Here is a 13,659-nt window from a genome sequence, read left to right on the forward strand (position 1 = left end):
CGGCAGCAGCCCCGCCCTTCTTCCCGCCCCGACGCGGTGCGCATGCGTGGTGCCCTTTGTGTCGCGGGCGGGCGGGCGGCGCGGGGCAGGCCGGGCCGCTGCGAGCGCCGCCGCGCCGCCGCTGCCGCCGAGGGCGGGGAGGGTGGGAGGTAGTGAGGCGGAACAACCGGCTCCGCCATGGTGAAGAAGCGGAAAGGCCGCGTCCTTATCGACTCCGATACTGAGGATAGCGGTAGCGAGGAGAACCTAGATCAGGTGCGCGGGGCAGGCCCGGCCCGAAAGCGGGGCCTGAGATCTCCGGGCCCAGGCAGGGCTTGGTGCCACCATCCCTCCCTCGTTCCCTCGCTCCCGCCCAGGGGTCGAGAGCAACGGTCCTTCTCCTCAGCCCCATGAGGGACCTCGCGGGAAAGAGGCCCGTTCTCCTCCGCCGGATCCCTGGCGGGTTTCGGGGGGAGGGGGGGGCTCTTCGTAGCTAGGCCCGGTGCTTGCAGGAGGGCGGGACGGAGGGGACGATGCTCTGGAGCGGTTCAGGCCCGAAGAAAGGGGGGAAGCGAGGCCCGGCTGCCGTCACCCCCTGGGTAGTGGGGGAAGAGGCCCAAAGGGCTGGGCAACTTTTCAGTGCTGCTTTCGCGCGGCGGGAGAGCAGCTTGTCATACCAGGTCCCTGCGTCCCGGTGAGCCCCTTGGGGCAGGCGTGTGCCCGGTGGGGGTGGTTAATGCGTATTCAGTGCTCCCTCCTTCAGTCTTGGAGCCTGAGCAATATTGGTGGCAAACTGCACAGAGTTATGAGCCTGCATATACAATCACAGAATGTATATCCCATCACATGTTACAAAGAGAAGTATTTCGTTATCATAAAGGCATCTCGGATTGGAAGTGCTACTTCTGGTGTCAGTTCATAGAATCCTAGAATGGTTAGTGTTGGAAGGGACATTAAGACCATCCAGTTCCAACCTGCCTCACACTAGACCACGTTGCCCAAGGCTTTGTCCTACCTGGCCAAGGATGGAGCATTTACCATTTCTATGGGCAACCTATTCTGAAGTTTAACCCTCCCAGGCCTTCAAAGGGGTTGTCTTCCCTTTGTCTCCCCTTCTTTCCCCTACTTTCAAAGACTTATCTCTCTGTGTATGAGGTGGTGATGATGTGATTCAAATGGTAAATAAAGATATTGTAGGTGAATTATGTTACAGCCTGTATGACAGTGCTTGTTCCAAGAAGTTTGGCTGATTAAATATGCTGAAGCCTACATGTCAGATGTAATTTATGTGCTGGACCTTCAGGGTTTTCAGTATAGAAACTGTTGCTAAGTTGCAATAAAAAAAGCCTTCCCAAACACTTAAAAATAGTTTTGCAGCTTGAAGCTTCAGAAAAGTCGAATTGGAGGCTCTGTCAGACAAATACACTGGAGCAGAGAGTGCCCCAATGTTGATCTTGCATGCCTCTAGAGTCTTTAGAGCTGCCAGCATCTCACCACTAGTATATTAGTTTGGTAGTTTCTTTAGAGCTTGAAAATAGAAATGTTGGACTAGCTCTAGTATAGATCAGGCAATCAGAGCAATGGTGGCAGGAATAAACTCATAGTTCTGCTTCTGTGCCATCCTTCACTGAAAGCACGCATCTGCAGCTGTAGCCGAGTACCTGAGGTTCTTCCTTCTCTGCTGAGCTGTTTGTAGTAACTCTTAACAGCAGGGATACTTAGGTGCAAGGGTGAAGATTAGGTAGAAGGGAAGCAATGATTTTGTGGTATAGTTGAAAGATGAGAGTATATGAGTGAGGCCCCTGTAGGTTAAATGTTTTACAGCTTCCTTCAGAGATCTAGGCTTTTTGAATCCGTGGGAGCCTTTCTAATATAGTATCTCAGTAAACAGAACAGGGGTAGAAAGAAGGAAAATTGCTTGAAATAAAAGCAGTGGTAAATATGCTAAAATACGATCCAGGGAAAAGATAATCTGGGTTGAAGGACTACCTAGAGACAGTTGTCATAGAATTTCTGGAAAAGTTTGTAGAAAACATCAGGAGCTTCCTGAACAGCAGTTAGTTTTACAGATGTGCTCTGATATTGCATGCCTTCTTCAGAGAAAGGCTTGTAAAATGCCAACCCTAATGGAAGGTTTCTTTGTTGGTGAGTGGCCTAGGCCATGAGTTTCTGCAGTGTTTATATTCTCATTTGAGGTACTAAATTATAATCCATTTGGAGATAATCTTCCATTGTGAAACTAGTGCAAACATATCTAGTGTTGACTTCCCAACACTGCAGAAGTTGGTGTGACTGTATTTCTACGCACAGCTAAGGTTCAGCCCCAGAGCAATGTTTTTAAGAATAAATTATGTCATGGACTACAAAGACAGTAATGCAGCTTCAGAAATGGTTGTTTTATAATGCTGCTTCTGTCAAGGTATTTGAACAAGGTATGAACAGCAGATTATGAGATTATTTGAGAGCCCTTTAGTTCTTTGCACTGGTGTGTGTTCCCTTTGAAAGTGCTTCCTTTAGAAGAGAGCAGCTCTACTTAGTCTCACAGAGTTTGAGCTTGATGCCTGGTCTGTGTCTATCCAAGGCTTTAAGTGCATTCTGTGGTATGTAGGGACAGTGAAAAGGATTTGAACAGGCTGACAAATATTATCAGACATGACATTGTGGTGATTTCCCTTTTAAAGTGTTTAATTGCAAACATCTCTTATTTAGCAGAAGGAGCTGCTCTCTAGTGGGATGTGGCTTTTTGAGTTAATGCTGTGCAACTGTAGTTTGAGCATTTTTGAATTATTATCCAATCCAAATAAAACAGATCTGGATATGGCTCTGAAAGTAATCTGTCTTATGTCATGGAATCATAGAATAGTTAGGGTTGTAAAGGACCTTAAGATCATCTAGTTTCAACCCCCCCACCATGGACAAGGACTCCTGACATGGTTTAAGCCCAGCCAGTAACTCAGAACCATGCAGCTGCTTGCTCACTCCGCCCCTTCTTCCTTCCCCAAGGTGGGGCAAGACAAGAGACTTTTCCCACTTATTCCAGACTGCCTTCCCAGAGAGCCAAATAGTTAGGCTTTAAACCGTGGCAGCTCACACTGGACCATGTCACCTAAGGCTCTGTCCAGTGTGGCCTTCAACACTGCCAGGGATGGTGTATTTACTGCTTCTTTGGGCAGCCTGTGCCAGTGCCTCACCACCCTCAATGTCATTTATACTAAGAGTTTAATTATGGTAGTATGTTACAGTATTATTTACTTATTACAACTTGTTACCCTCAAATCCTTTTGTAGCATCCAGTAGTAGTAAAATTGTGTTTGTGTGTGTGTACATATATATATATATATATATGTTTGTGAAACACAAGTAGACTTTGTCCCTTTGACAGTGGGGATAATCCTATCGCTGGGATGTACTCAGATATCACAGACAAGGTGCATCTGTTCTGACCTGGATTGGTAAAACTAATTACAGTGTCTTATACTAAGTGTGGTTTTCCACACCAGGAGCTCTTGTCGTTGGCCAAGCGGAAGCGGAGTGACTCTGAAGAAAAGGAGCCACCTGTGAGCAAACCTACAGCATCTTCAGACTCAGAGACGTCAGACAGTGATGATGAGGTGAGTTTGTCATGCTATCAGTGAAATTGCCGTGGGTTAGTTGTCTGGTTGTACCTAAGCGGTGAAGGTGTATTATGCAGTGTGTTTAGCCCGCTGACTTCATAAAGTGGGACTGGCCACCAGTGGCACTGATGGAGACCCATTAAGCCCAGAGGATGTGTACTCCGAAATTATTTATTTATTTATTTAATTTTAATTCATATGCTGTGAATTGTAACTGCATGCAAAATAGGCTATGTGTCTGTAGAAAAGGTGTCTACCTGTTTAATCCCATGTTCATACAGTCTGAACGGTCTGGTGATTTACCTGCTTGAAACTAGGTTTTTTCCTGTGTAAAGCTTGGGGTTGAAGTAGCTATGACCTGCTTGCTTGGGGTTGAAGCAGCAGTGAAGCTGCTGAAGTTGGAATCTGAAATAAGGGAGAGAGGTTCTCAGCTTTAGAAGAGAGCTTCCTTCCTCAGGGAAGAAAAGGGTCAAGGCAGGTGGTACTATTTTATGCGTGGTAAAAATCTTCTGTTTAGTTGCTTTGATCTCCAAGAAGTGGGCTGTGAACTGGCTTGTCTGGTCATGTGAACATGCAAGAGTGTGTTTTTATTGGAATTTTGTAAGAAAGTAAGGCAAGGAAGAGTTTAGCATTACTTTGTTCTAGGGTTTAGTAAATTCCTTGTATCTGCTAGATCTGGTTTTATTATATTTTCTTGATACTCTAGAGCTGGTTAAAAGTCTCTGCTTTCATCTGTAAAGGAAAATGGAAATAGACTTATTAAAACAGAGGAACTGACAAACAGGTCATACAGGTATTTGAATAAGAACACCTTCTTGAAGGCTTACAAATGGCTTTTGTAAGGTTTCCACACATGCAGTGAGGTCATTTATACATCTGTTCTTAAAAATTCATCAGGCATAGGGGTGGATTTTCTTCCCTTGAAACTACAGAAAATGACTGCTGTCATTGTGACAACTTGAAGACCAATAGGGTAGGCCAGTGAGAAACTAGTAACTAGTATGCATTTGATAGTGTAGCAGAGCTCTGCCAGTAAGTGTAAAGAATGTGTGGGTTAATTTTCTTCCTGAGGCATTTTTGAAATAAATATACTAGGCACTCTGTTTCCTTCGATCTTTTTCTTGTTTTTTAAAAGGTGACTCTTTTATCTAATATATGCTTAAGACTTAAGGAGAGATAAAACTCTGGAGTGGGTATGTTAGATTTGCTTTTAGGTGACCGCTCAGACTGTCACGGTGCATATTCAGACTTGCTGGCATGCAGCTTAGTTATTCTAAGCTGTGTGGAGAACAGCTTGAGTGGAAAAGTAGACTTAGGTGTGGAAAATATGTCAGTGATAAAGCCTTCTGTGTTTATCTCCGAAAACTGACAGAATAAATAATATTAGTTATTTTTTAGCTTGTGTAACGACAAGACCTAACTTTTCATTTATGTAGAATATGACAATGTATCTCTTCACAGATTTGCACAGACTTGCAGATGCAGTAGTATCTCTGTTGCACCATGTGCATTTGATACTCTTTCTAATCTGTGTATAATTTCTAATTGATACTTTGTTCTTTCTGACCTCCATGCAGCAAGAGGAAAAGATTTAGAGAAGAGGTAATTAGGACAGTTGTTTCTATTCTTGTGCCTGAAATATGTGTTCTGAACTGCTGCTTATCACAGCAGACTGAGACAGACTGGGTTATAGCAGTTCTGCTTCTGCCAGTTATTCAGTTGTGTTCATCCCTAGGCTTGACTACACAGCTCCTCCTGGGCTACTTTGGTTTTATCAGTATTCTTGTGGTTGGTTTGAGGTTTGCTCAACCCTGGAGGCTGGGAGAGGGGCTCTGAGAATTGAAATTGGCTTACTGGACTTTCTGCAAGATGAGGACCTTGAGGCAAAAGCATGGAAATGTTGCCTTGGCAAATGTGCTTAATCATATCCATGTGTTTCCATACAGGTTTTGTAGTGTGTGCATCCTTTGTGCTTCCTACACTACATGTTTCAGGATAGTTGCTTCAGGTAGTTGTACCAGAAAGGAGCATAAATCTCCACTTCAGAGGTTAATGCTGCTCTTCTGCCTTTTATTAAAAGGAAGAATGCTTGTGGGTGTAGGGGAGAGAAATTGCATTTTGAATGACAGAATAACAGCATGTACAAACAATGCCACGTCTATACAATGGTGCCCAAGGGATTTTGGTAGACCTTTAACATTGTATGTTGTGTGTCTTGATGAAAATGCACTTCTGTGAAAGCTGTTATCCACATCAGGTATTGGTGTAGATCCTAGGTTCTGTAACACTTTAAGGACCAGTGTGGTTTGAATCAAATTACTTGGCCAAGGGACTGAAGGTGAGTTGCAGGCAATGAAGTGGGAGGGACGCTCTAAACCACCATCTGGTGGGTCTGTGGAGCATGCAAGACTGAATTGACTATGAACTGTTATTCAGGGAACTGATAGCAATGACTGCAATAAGAAGTGCTACCTTCACAAAGAGGTACTCTTAAGCCAGATGCAAATGTGAAGGTAGACAGCTCCTTTATCTGTGGAGCAACGTGTGGCCATGACTACTCAAGAGGTCACCATGCCAAACTGTTAGCCTGCTGCACGTAACCAGTTTGGTGTTGGCCATGTTACTGTTTGGGCAACTGTGCTAGAGGTGTATGTTGTGTCCACAAGGTACCCTTGTTGCTTATTGAAGACATTGTGTGGATGGTGTTCTTTAGTTGCAGTGGGTTAATTCTGGTCTTGCTCTTCCTTTTATCCTGGGATTGTTGTTTTCAAAAAGACAATTCTTTCTGTGGTATGATGAAGCCTGGATGACTTCTGCAACAACTTCACTACCATCAGTGTAGGTTAGACAATGTTGTAAGAGCTCCTGTTTTGTTTCTCCTCAAAGGTTTGTTGTTAGCAGTGCTGCCATAAGTCTGTGCAGTCTTCTACACTCATCCTAATGTAGTGCAGGGTTTAGTTGTGCCTTTTAACAGCTGCAGGGCAACAGCAGAATATAATTCCAGGACAAGAAAAGTTCTATCAAGAACGGTTGATACTAGCATAAAGTTTAGAGAGGAATATCCATTTATGCCTTTATTAGCAAAAGTGCAGATTCAGGAGGTGGCATAGCTGAAGATCTTGTCAATGGGACAGAGGAGGAGGTGAACAGTGGTCATGCAGCTAGTGAGGAAATCAGACTCCAGTAGGGGTCTTTTGCCCTGTTAAGAAGAAATGACTTGGAAGTTTGGATCTACCTACTGCACTTCAAGTTAGAGGGCTCTAGTAAACCACAGATTAGCAGAAAACTGCATGTGTTCCTTCTGCTTTGGGGATGTGTTTTGTGGATCTGTAGAGATTATGATGCTAAATGTCTTCCCCTTTCCCCAGAGTGTGCTTTTATTCTGTAATACTGCTTTAATTAGACCTTTGTGGGTTCTCCAGTCCTGTGAGGCCTTTGCCATACATTTTTTTAAGCTTAGGAAATTTGAAACGGGCTGTGCTTTAATCTTCTTACACACAGCCCTCCAGCATTACAGGCTGTGTGCTTTGTAAATTTGACTCTTCTTGGAAACAGTTTCTTTCAGCTGTTAATGGGTGCAATAGCAAAGTTTTCCTTAAGGAAGAGAGGTGCTGTTACTTCCCCCACCCCAAACAAAGGCAAATTCGAATAGTGGGCTCATTGTATGAAGGCTGGAATGTCCAGAGTAGCAACGTGAACCAGCTGTGGACAAAATAGGTGCAAAATTTGGTCTGCAAGTACCTTCTTAAAATTGCAGACTATAATGGGGATAGCTTCAGGGGTTATGTGTTATGATTTATGTGTCATGAGAGTCTGCAGGAGCTCTAAAGTGGAGTAGGTTGCTCCAGAAATAGACTCATGAAAAGTGTTGGAATGGAATACGGGATTTTATTTAGTTTTTTTTACTAAATGAACTTTTTCTTATACCCAGGCAGCAGTTCTTGCTGAGGCAAATCCAATCATAAGGCACTGTCTAACACTTAGAGAAGTCATTAAGCTTTTGTTAGTCTGGAATCATCCGGACTTGCTGGCTGGTGATATTAGAGCTATGCAAGGCACTCACTGACCAAGTGTTTTATGGCTGTTGCCATCTCCAGCTGTTTGGCCCAGGCTTCCTAAGTAAAACACTTCAGGTTTTCTTAGCCAGTGGTATCTCCAAGTTTGTTTTGATTATGGAGAGTGTTTCTGCATTGGCATTTGGTATATACCGTCTCAGTGTTGTCACTCAGCAGTCCATGCCATTTTTGCAGTACATGGACCTCACAAAATACTTCCAGGGCAAATGTTAATTTTGCAGTTTAAACTGAATTTGTACCTATTATAGGTTTCTTCTTTTATTTGCTTATTTGTGTCTGGTCTTTTTTGCTGGTGTGGTTTTGTTTGTTTTTTCCATAGTTACCTTCCTGTGAGCTCCTTTGAGCATTACTCAGGTGGAGTAGGTGGATCAAGTGTCTGATGATATTTTGGCACATGAAGCCTTCTTTCAGCCAGCTCTTTGAAAAGCCTCTTCTGCATCTTCAGAAGGTGTTCCCTTTATTTCATGTAATCGTAGAGTGGTTTGGGTTGGAAGGGACCTTTAAGCTTATCCATTTCCAACCCCCTGTCATGGGCAGGGTCACCTTCCGCTAGAGCAGGGTGCTCCAAGCCCCCTCCATCCTCGCCTTGCACACTTCCTCTGATCATCTTTGTGATGATCCTCTTGACTTGCTCCAGCAGGTCCACATCCTTCTTATGTTGGGGGCCCCAGAGCTCAGTGAAGTACTCCAGGTGGGATCTCACCAGAGTAGAGGAGGAGAATTCCTTCCCTTGACCTTCTGGACATGGTCCTTTTGATGCAACCCAGCACACAGTCAGTTTCTGGGCTATGAGTGCATGCTGCTGCATCCTGTTGAACTTACCAGCAAGCACCCCCAGGTCGTCCACAGGGCTGCTGTCAGTTCATTCTCCACCCAGCCTGTGTTTGTGCTTGGGATTGCCCCAAACCCCATGCAGGACCTTGCTCTTGGCCTTGCTGAACTTTGTGAAGTTTGTGCTGGCACACCTCCAGCCTATCCAGGTCCTTCTGAATGACATCCCTTCCCTTCAGCATGTTGACTGTACCACACAGTTTAGTGTCATCAGCAGACCTGCTGAGGGTGCACTCGATCCCGCTGTCCCTCCTCGCTGACAAAGGTGCTGAACAGCACCGGTCCCAATACCGACCCACAAGGAATGCCACTTATAACCAGTCTCCACCTCCAATCTCCAACAGCCATCTTTTGACCACAACCCTTTGAGTGCGACCGTCCAGCTAATTCCTTATCCACTGAGTGGTCCATCTGTTAAATCTGTGGTTGGAGACAAGGATGTTATGGAGAACAGTTGTCAAATGGCAATATTCTCTTATCATCTTTCCATTTTGCTTTTAACACCTTGAGTCTCCTATTTGTGTTTAAAATGGTCTTTTAAATCTTCTAATTGCTCCACTGTTGTCACTGTGAAGGTGTTCGAGGTGTCAGCATGACCAGTGCAGACCCTGAAAGACAGGAAAAGTAATGGGACTTACTTAGTATTTCGTTTTAATAGTGGTGATAGTGACAGTTTTCCTCCTTTAGCCCTTGGAGTGCTGTCTCTAGAGTTCTTCCATCTTTGAGAAACCCTGAGGACAGCAAATGCTGCCATACCTTCATATCTGTGCTGCTTCCTGGTGTCTTCAGACAGGCTGAAACTGCAGTTTGATGACTTGCCTGGAGAACTGCCTTTTGCTTTCCTGGTGTGAATGGAGGAGAATGGCTGAAAGTTTGTAAGCTAGGCAAACTTTATGTACCTTGGTATTCTTAAGCTGTCATCTTTTCATGGGCTATAAGTTTATCTGGCCTAAGAAAGGAACACATTCATAGGGGGCCTGTTGTGCTTTTGAAGTTATGGCTTCTAATTTGCTTTTTGCTTACAGAAGCGATATCCAGGAGGGAAGGGTGTTGCAATGACAGGCTGGCAACCTTGGCAGCATCTTTCTGGTTTGATGTAAAAGGGGGGAAAAAAGGGCAAGGCAAATGCTTATTTTCAAAATAAAATCTCAGTGGTTAATAGATCTAGTCACTGTGTTTCTCTATTCACACAGTACCTATGTGAGCAGGGGGAGCAAAACGATTCCACCGCTTTCTGTACTTTTGAGCTCACTTTTAGTTTTTTCTGTCCTTTTCTTTTCCCTTGGTCTCATCTTCTCAGTGAAAATATGTTTCAGGTTTCCTGAGCTGTTAATGGTTTTCTTCAATCATTTTGTGTAGTTGCTTTTGTAGAAGCTGATTTCTGAATCTGGCAGATTTCTAACGTGATGGGGTTTGTTGTTGCTGTTGGCAGTCCATTCTGAGTACTGTGGCTTAACTTGGACTTCTTAGAATCACAGAACATTTAGATTGGAAAAGACCTTTAAGATCATTGATTCCAACCATTTCTGGGGGGAAATATGCAAGCTGTTAGCACTGTGAACCTTGAAAGGAAGGGAAAATTTGAAATGCTCTTCTGGCTACTTCCTGTGACTGAACCATAAAGCTTTGTTGTTCGATAGTACTAAACAATAAGCAGAAAGCCAAGTTGCAGCACACTTCTGCATGGGGTTATTAACTTGCTGTGTCTGGAACCATCAAGCATTCCAGATGGTGGCTAAGGAGGCAGCAGTGAATAAGAGGAGCTGTTTATGGGAAGCATGTGAGAAGTGTTGACTGGCTGTGCCTGACTGGAACATGGAAGAGGGAATCTGGAGAAACTGCAGTAGAAGGCATATTTTGCTTATTGTTTGCAGTTTGAGATGCATGGAGTTAAGGGGAACAGAGCAAACAAATGCTTCTGACTGTAACTGTGTGTTTTTACTAGATGTTACATGCAAATATGTCATTGCCTTTCTGATTTCCACTGGTTTGCCAGAACTCGAGGAAGGGGCTCAAGACTCTGGATTGGACTGCAGGTTGCCGCGCAGTTCATGCCTTTCCAGTGTTGTTGTGTTCATGTTTTCCCATGTGTTGTGTCCTGTGTGTCCTGTCCCCTCCCCAGCATGCAAATCTCTGTTTATCTTCCTCTGCTGTAAGAAGAAACTCAATGTTGGTTAATTGTCTCTGAACAATACAGAGTGGTCATTCAGTATCCAAATGACAACTGATGCTTCTTGAGCCTGCAGAGCAATTTGTGAACCTAAAAGAGTATCGTGCCGACTATGTCCTTTGCTGATTTATTTGTCCATAAAGCTTGCTCAAACCCTTGTCTGGTCCTGTAGTGGTACCAGAAATGACCAGGCATTCATGAGAGATTGGGGTAACTAAATAACCCCTGAGGCACATGAGTTGGATGAGGAAAAATTGGCTGACAGCACTGAAACTGGGAGAGGACAACCAGTTATTATGGCTTATAGAAGGCATAGAGGTCACTTGCATAAACAAGCGAGATGAAGTGTAACCTTCAGGGTGAAATAGAAACCAAAGCAAAATATTCTAGATTAGGTCAGGGTTTTCCTTATTACTTGTTTTTTGTCCAAGAGGTGGTCACACAGCTTTCTCTTCAGTCCTGCCTTCTTGGACCCATGCTCTCTCAACAGTTCCACTTGTAAGTTAAAGGCTGAGAACAGTGATCTGTAATACATGTATCTACAGCTATTAAACATTTTATTAACAACTGAAGTCACACTGATTTTATCTGATCTTCTTTCATCTCAGTGTGACCTCTCGAGGTCTGGATAGAGCTGTGGTGTATGCTACGGCTTCCTCTTGTGCTTCCTTCTTGCTGTACAGCATGCTGATACAAGGTATAACTCAGCATTAGAACACTGAAAAGAAGTGGCAGAACTCTGGGAAGGAGACAATTCTGCTTCCCTGGTGCAGAGGGCTCTGCTCTTCATTGCTAAATGCTCCCTTTCTCACTGGTGTGTTCTCACTGGTGTGCTGATGGGAGGTGAGCTCCTGAACAAATAGCACTCTTCTGTAATACCTGGGAGGTGGTTCCTTAACATGGAGGTTTCATCAGATTCAGGTGAAGTACAAACTTGTTCTTTACTGATTTACTTGAGCATAGTGAACTAGGAATGTTACTAGGCAGCAATATTGTAACACTGAACAAGTAAAGCTTCAATGTGGAATCTGATAGAGACTTGAATGCAAGCTCAGGCTATATGAAGTCCTTTCACTTTCTGTGGGGTTTCTCACCTGTCATATGGACTGTAGCAGGCTGGGGTAACTGCACAGGGGATGGATTGCAATAAGGGCTCACCGTAAGTTAGCTGTACTTCCACCTCAGAAAAGATCTCTGACTGACACTTCTGAATACAGAGCTGGTGCTTAAGGATGATTATGAAGCAGCTGGTAATGTGGAAGGTACAAGGCTGACTGTGAGAGTAATCAAACCCAAGGAAATTCTAAAGGTAGTAGGTCAGGTAGTAGCTTATAACTACTTGGATGAGTTTCATTTAGAGTGTTTGAACAACAGGGTTCTCTGAAGATGGTGCCTAATCAGGTAGAAATCATCAGATTTGATGGGATGATTACTGCCTGCGGAAATGGACTTGATTCATCCCCTAGAAGGGGGTGAATAGATGAGAAGGCTGAAATTTGTGTTCACCTGAGGTCCAGTCTAGAGATTTCTTTTTTGTTCGTTTCCCCAGTTGGAGTGGTTTTGATCTCAAGGTCTCAGTTATGTAAAGAAGTATTTGCCCACTTGAATTAGGAATATATTTTTGTAGTAGACTGTGTGGTGGTGATGTGCATGAAAGATGAGAGTAATAGACAGGTACAAGGAGGGTAAGAGTTTAAATACATATACATTTAGAAAGAAACTGTCTTATCCCTGAAGGTCTTATGCCTGAAGAATTTCTAGGAGAGGTAGTGAAGTGCAAAATATTGTGAAGCCTTAAAATAATACACAGGCAGTCATTACAGGCTCTGTTCCCTTCTGGCTTTACCCAGTTAGTTGGGACCATGCAAAAATCCTGATAAGAAATCACACTGTAAGGTAAATAGTTCTCATCCTGGGACTTTGGGATTTAAAGTTGCTATTTGCGTGTGTGGTGGATAAGTCTTGTACTTGGAAACTGAAGTCTAAATTAACTGAAGATACACTATTAAGAGAAAATCAAGACTTGATATTTGGTTGTTTTTTTTTCTTGACTTCTGTGATTCTGATTTGATTCTGGTTTGTGTATGTAGATGCAGGCAGTGGCATTACCGTCTGTGGTCGAGTGTGCTACTGGGTTCTTGCATGAAAATACAGATGCTGTGTACTTTTGGTAAAACTGAGATTTTTGCAGAGTGCCATGTACAACTGGTGTGCCTGCATGAAATCTCTTTAATATCGTGAGACCCCACTTCAAGCACTGTGTACAGTTCTAGTGTTCTTCACATAAGGAGGACATGGAGCTGTTGGACAAGTCCAGTGGAGGCCACGAGGATGATCAGGGGTTTGAGTACCTCCTGTATGAAGACAAGCTGAGAAAGTTGGGGCTGTTCAGCCTGGAGAAGAGAAGGCTGCGTGGAGACCTCCTAGCAGCCTTCCAGTATCCGCAGAGGGGCTATAGGGATGCTGGAGAGGGACTCTTCTTCGGGGACAGTGACAGGACAAAGGGTAATGGGATAAATCTTAAACAGGGGAAGTTCAGGTTAGATATAAGGAAGAAGTTCTTTACTGTGAGGGTGGTGAGGCACTGGCACAGATTACCCAAAGAAGTGGTAAATGCCTGTCAGTGTTCTAGGCCAGGTTGGACAGAGCCTTGGGTGACTTGGTCTAGGTGAGGCGTCCCTGCCCATGACAGGGGACTCAAAACAGATGATCTTAAGGTCCTTTCCAGTCGAAACCATTCTATCATTCTATGAATATCATGCTCTTGAAGAAACTAGTTTTGGAAACACATCTGTTGCTTCTCTTGGATAGTAGTAAACTGAAGTAAACTGAAGCTAACCTTTACAAATGCGGTTGGTCACTTGTTTAAAATCATTTTTCTAGGAAAATGTTTTCAGTACCTCTTTTCTCCTGATGGATATTGCAGACTCTGAAGTCTTAATTTTTTTTAGTTTAAAAAACTAAAACTTTTAACTTTTTTTTCAACTTT

At 43.7% G+C, this 13,659-nt stretch overlaps 1 protein-coding gene across 1 annotated transcript in view; it reads left to right on the forward strand.

The window, feature by feature from the left end:
* The first annotated feature begins 72 nt into the window (after nt 1-72).
* The window catches only part of RTF1 (RTF1 homolog, Paf1/RNA polymerase II complex component), a 34,372-nt gene continuing 20,785 nt past the window's right edge, over nt 73-13,659 (forward strand). Inside the window, exons 1-2 of the mRNA XM_061343637.1 lie at nt 73-255; nt 3,480-3,590. Coding sequence (XP_061199621.1) covers nt 178-255; nt 3,480-3,590 — 189 coding nt within the window. The 5' untranslated portion in view covers nt 73-177. The remainder of the gene's footprint in view (nt 256-3,479; nt 3,591-13,659) is intronic.

The sequence above is a fragment of the Neopsephotus bourkii genome, unplaced genomic scaffold, assembly GCF_033783945.1.
Source record: "Neopsephotus bourkii isolate Nb327-2 ecotype Australia unplaced genomic scaffold, CSIRO-AGI_Nbou_v1 NB_1825, whole genome shotgun sequence".
NCBI classification, from domain to species: domain Eukaryota; kingdom Metazoa; phylum Chordata; class Aves; order Psittaciformes; family Psittacidae; genus Neopsephotus; species Neopsephotus bourkii.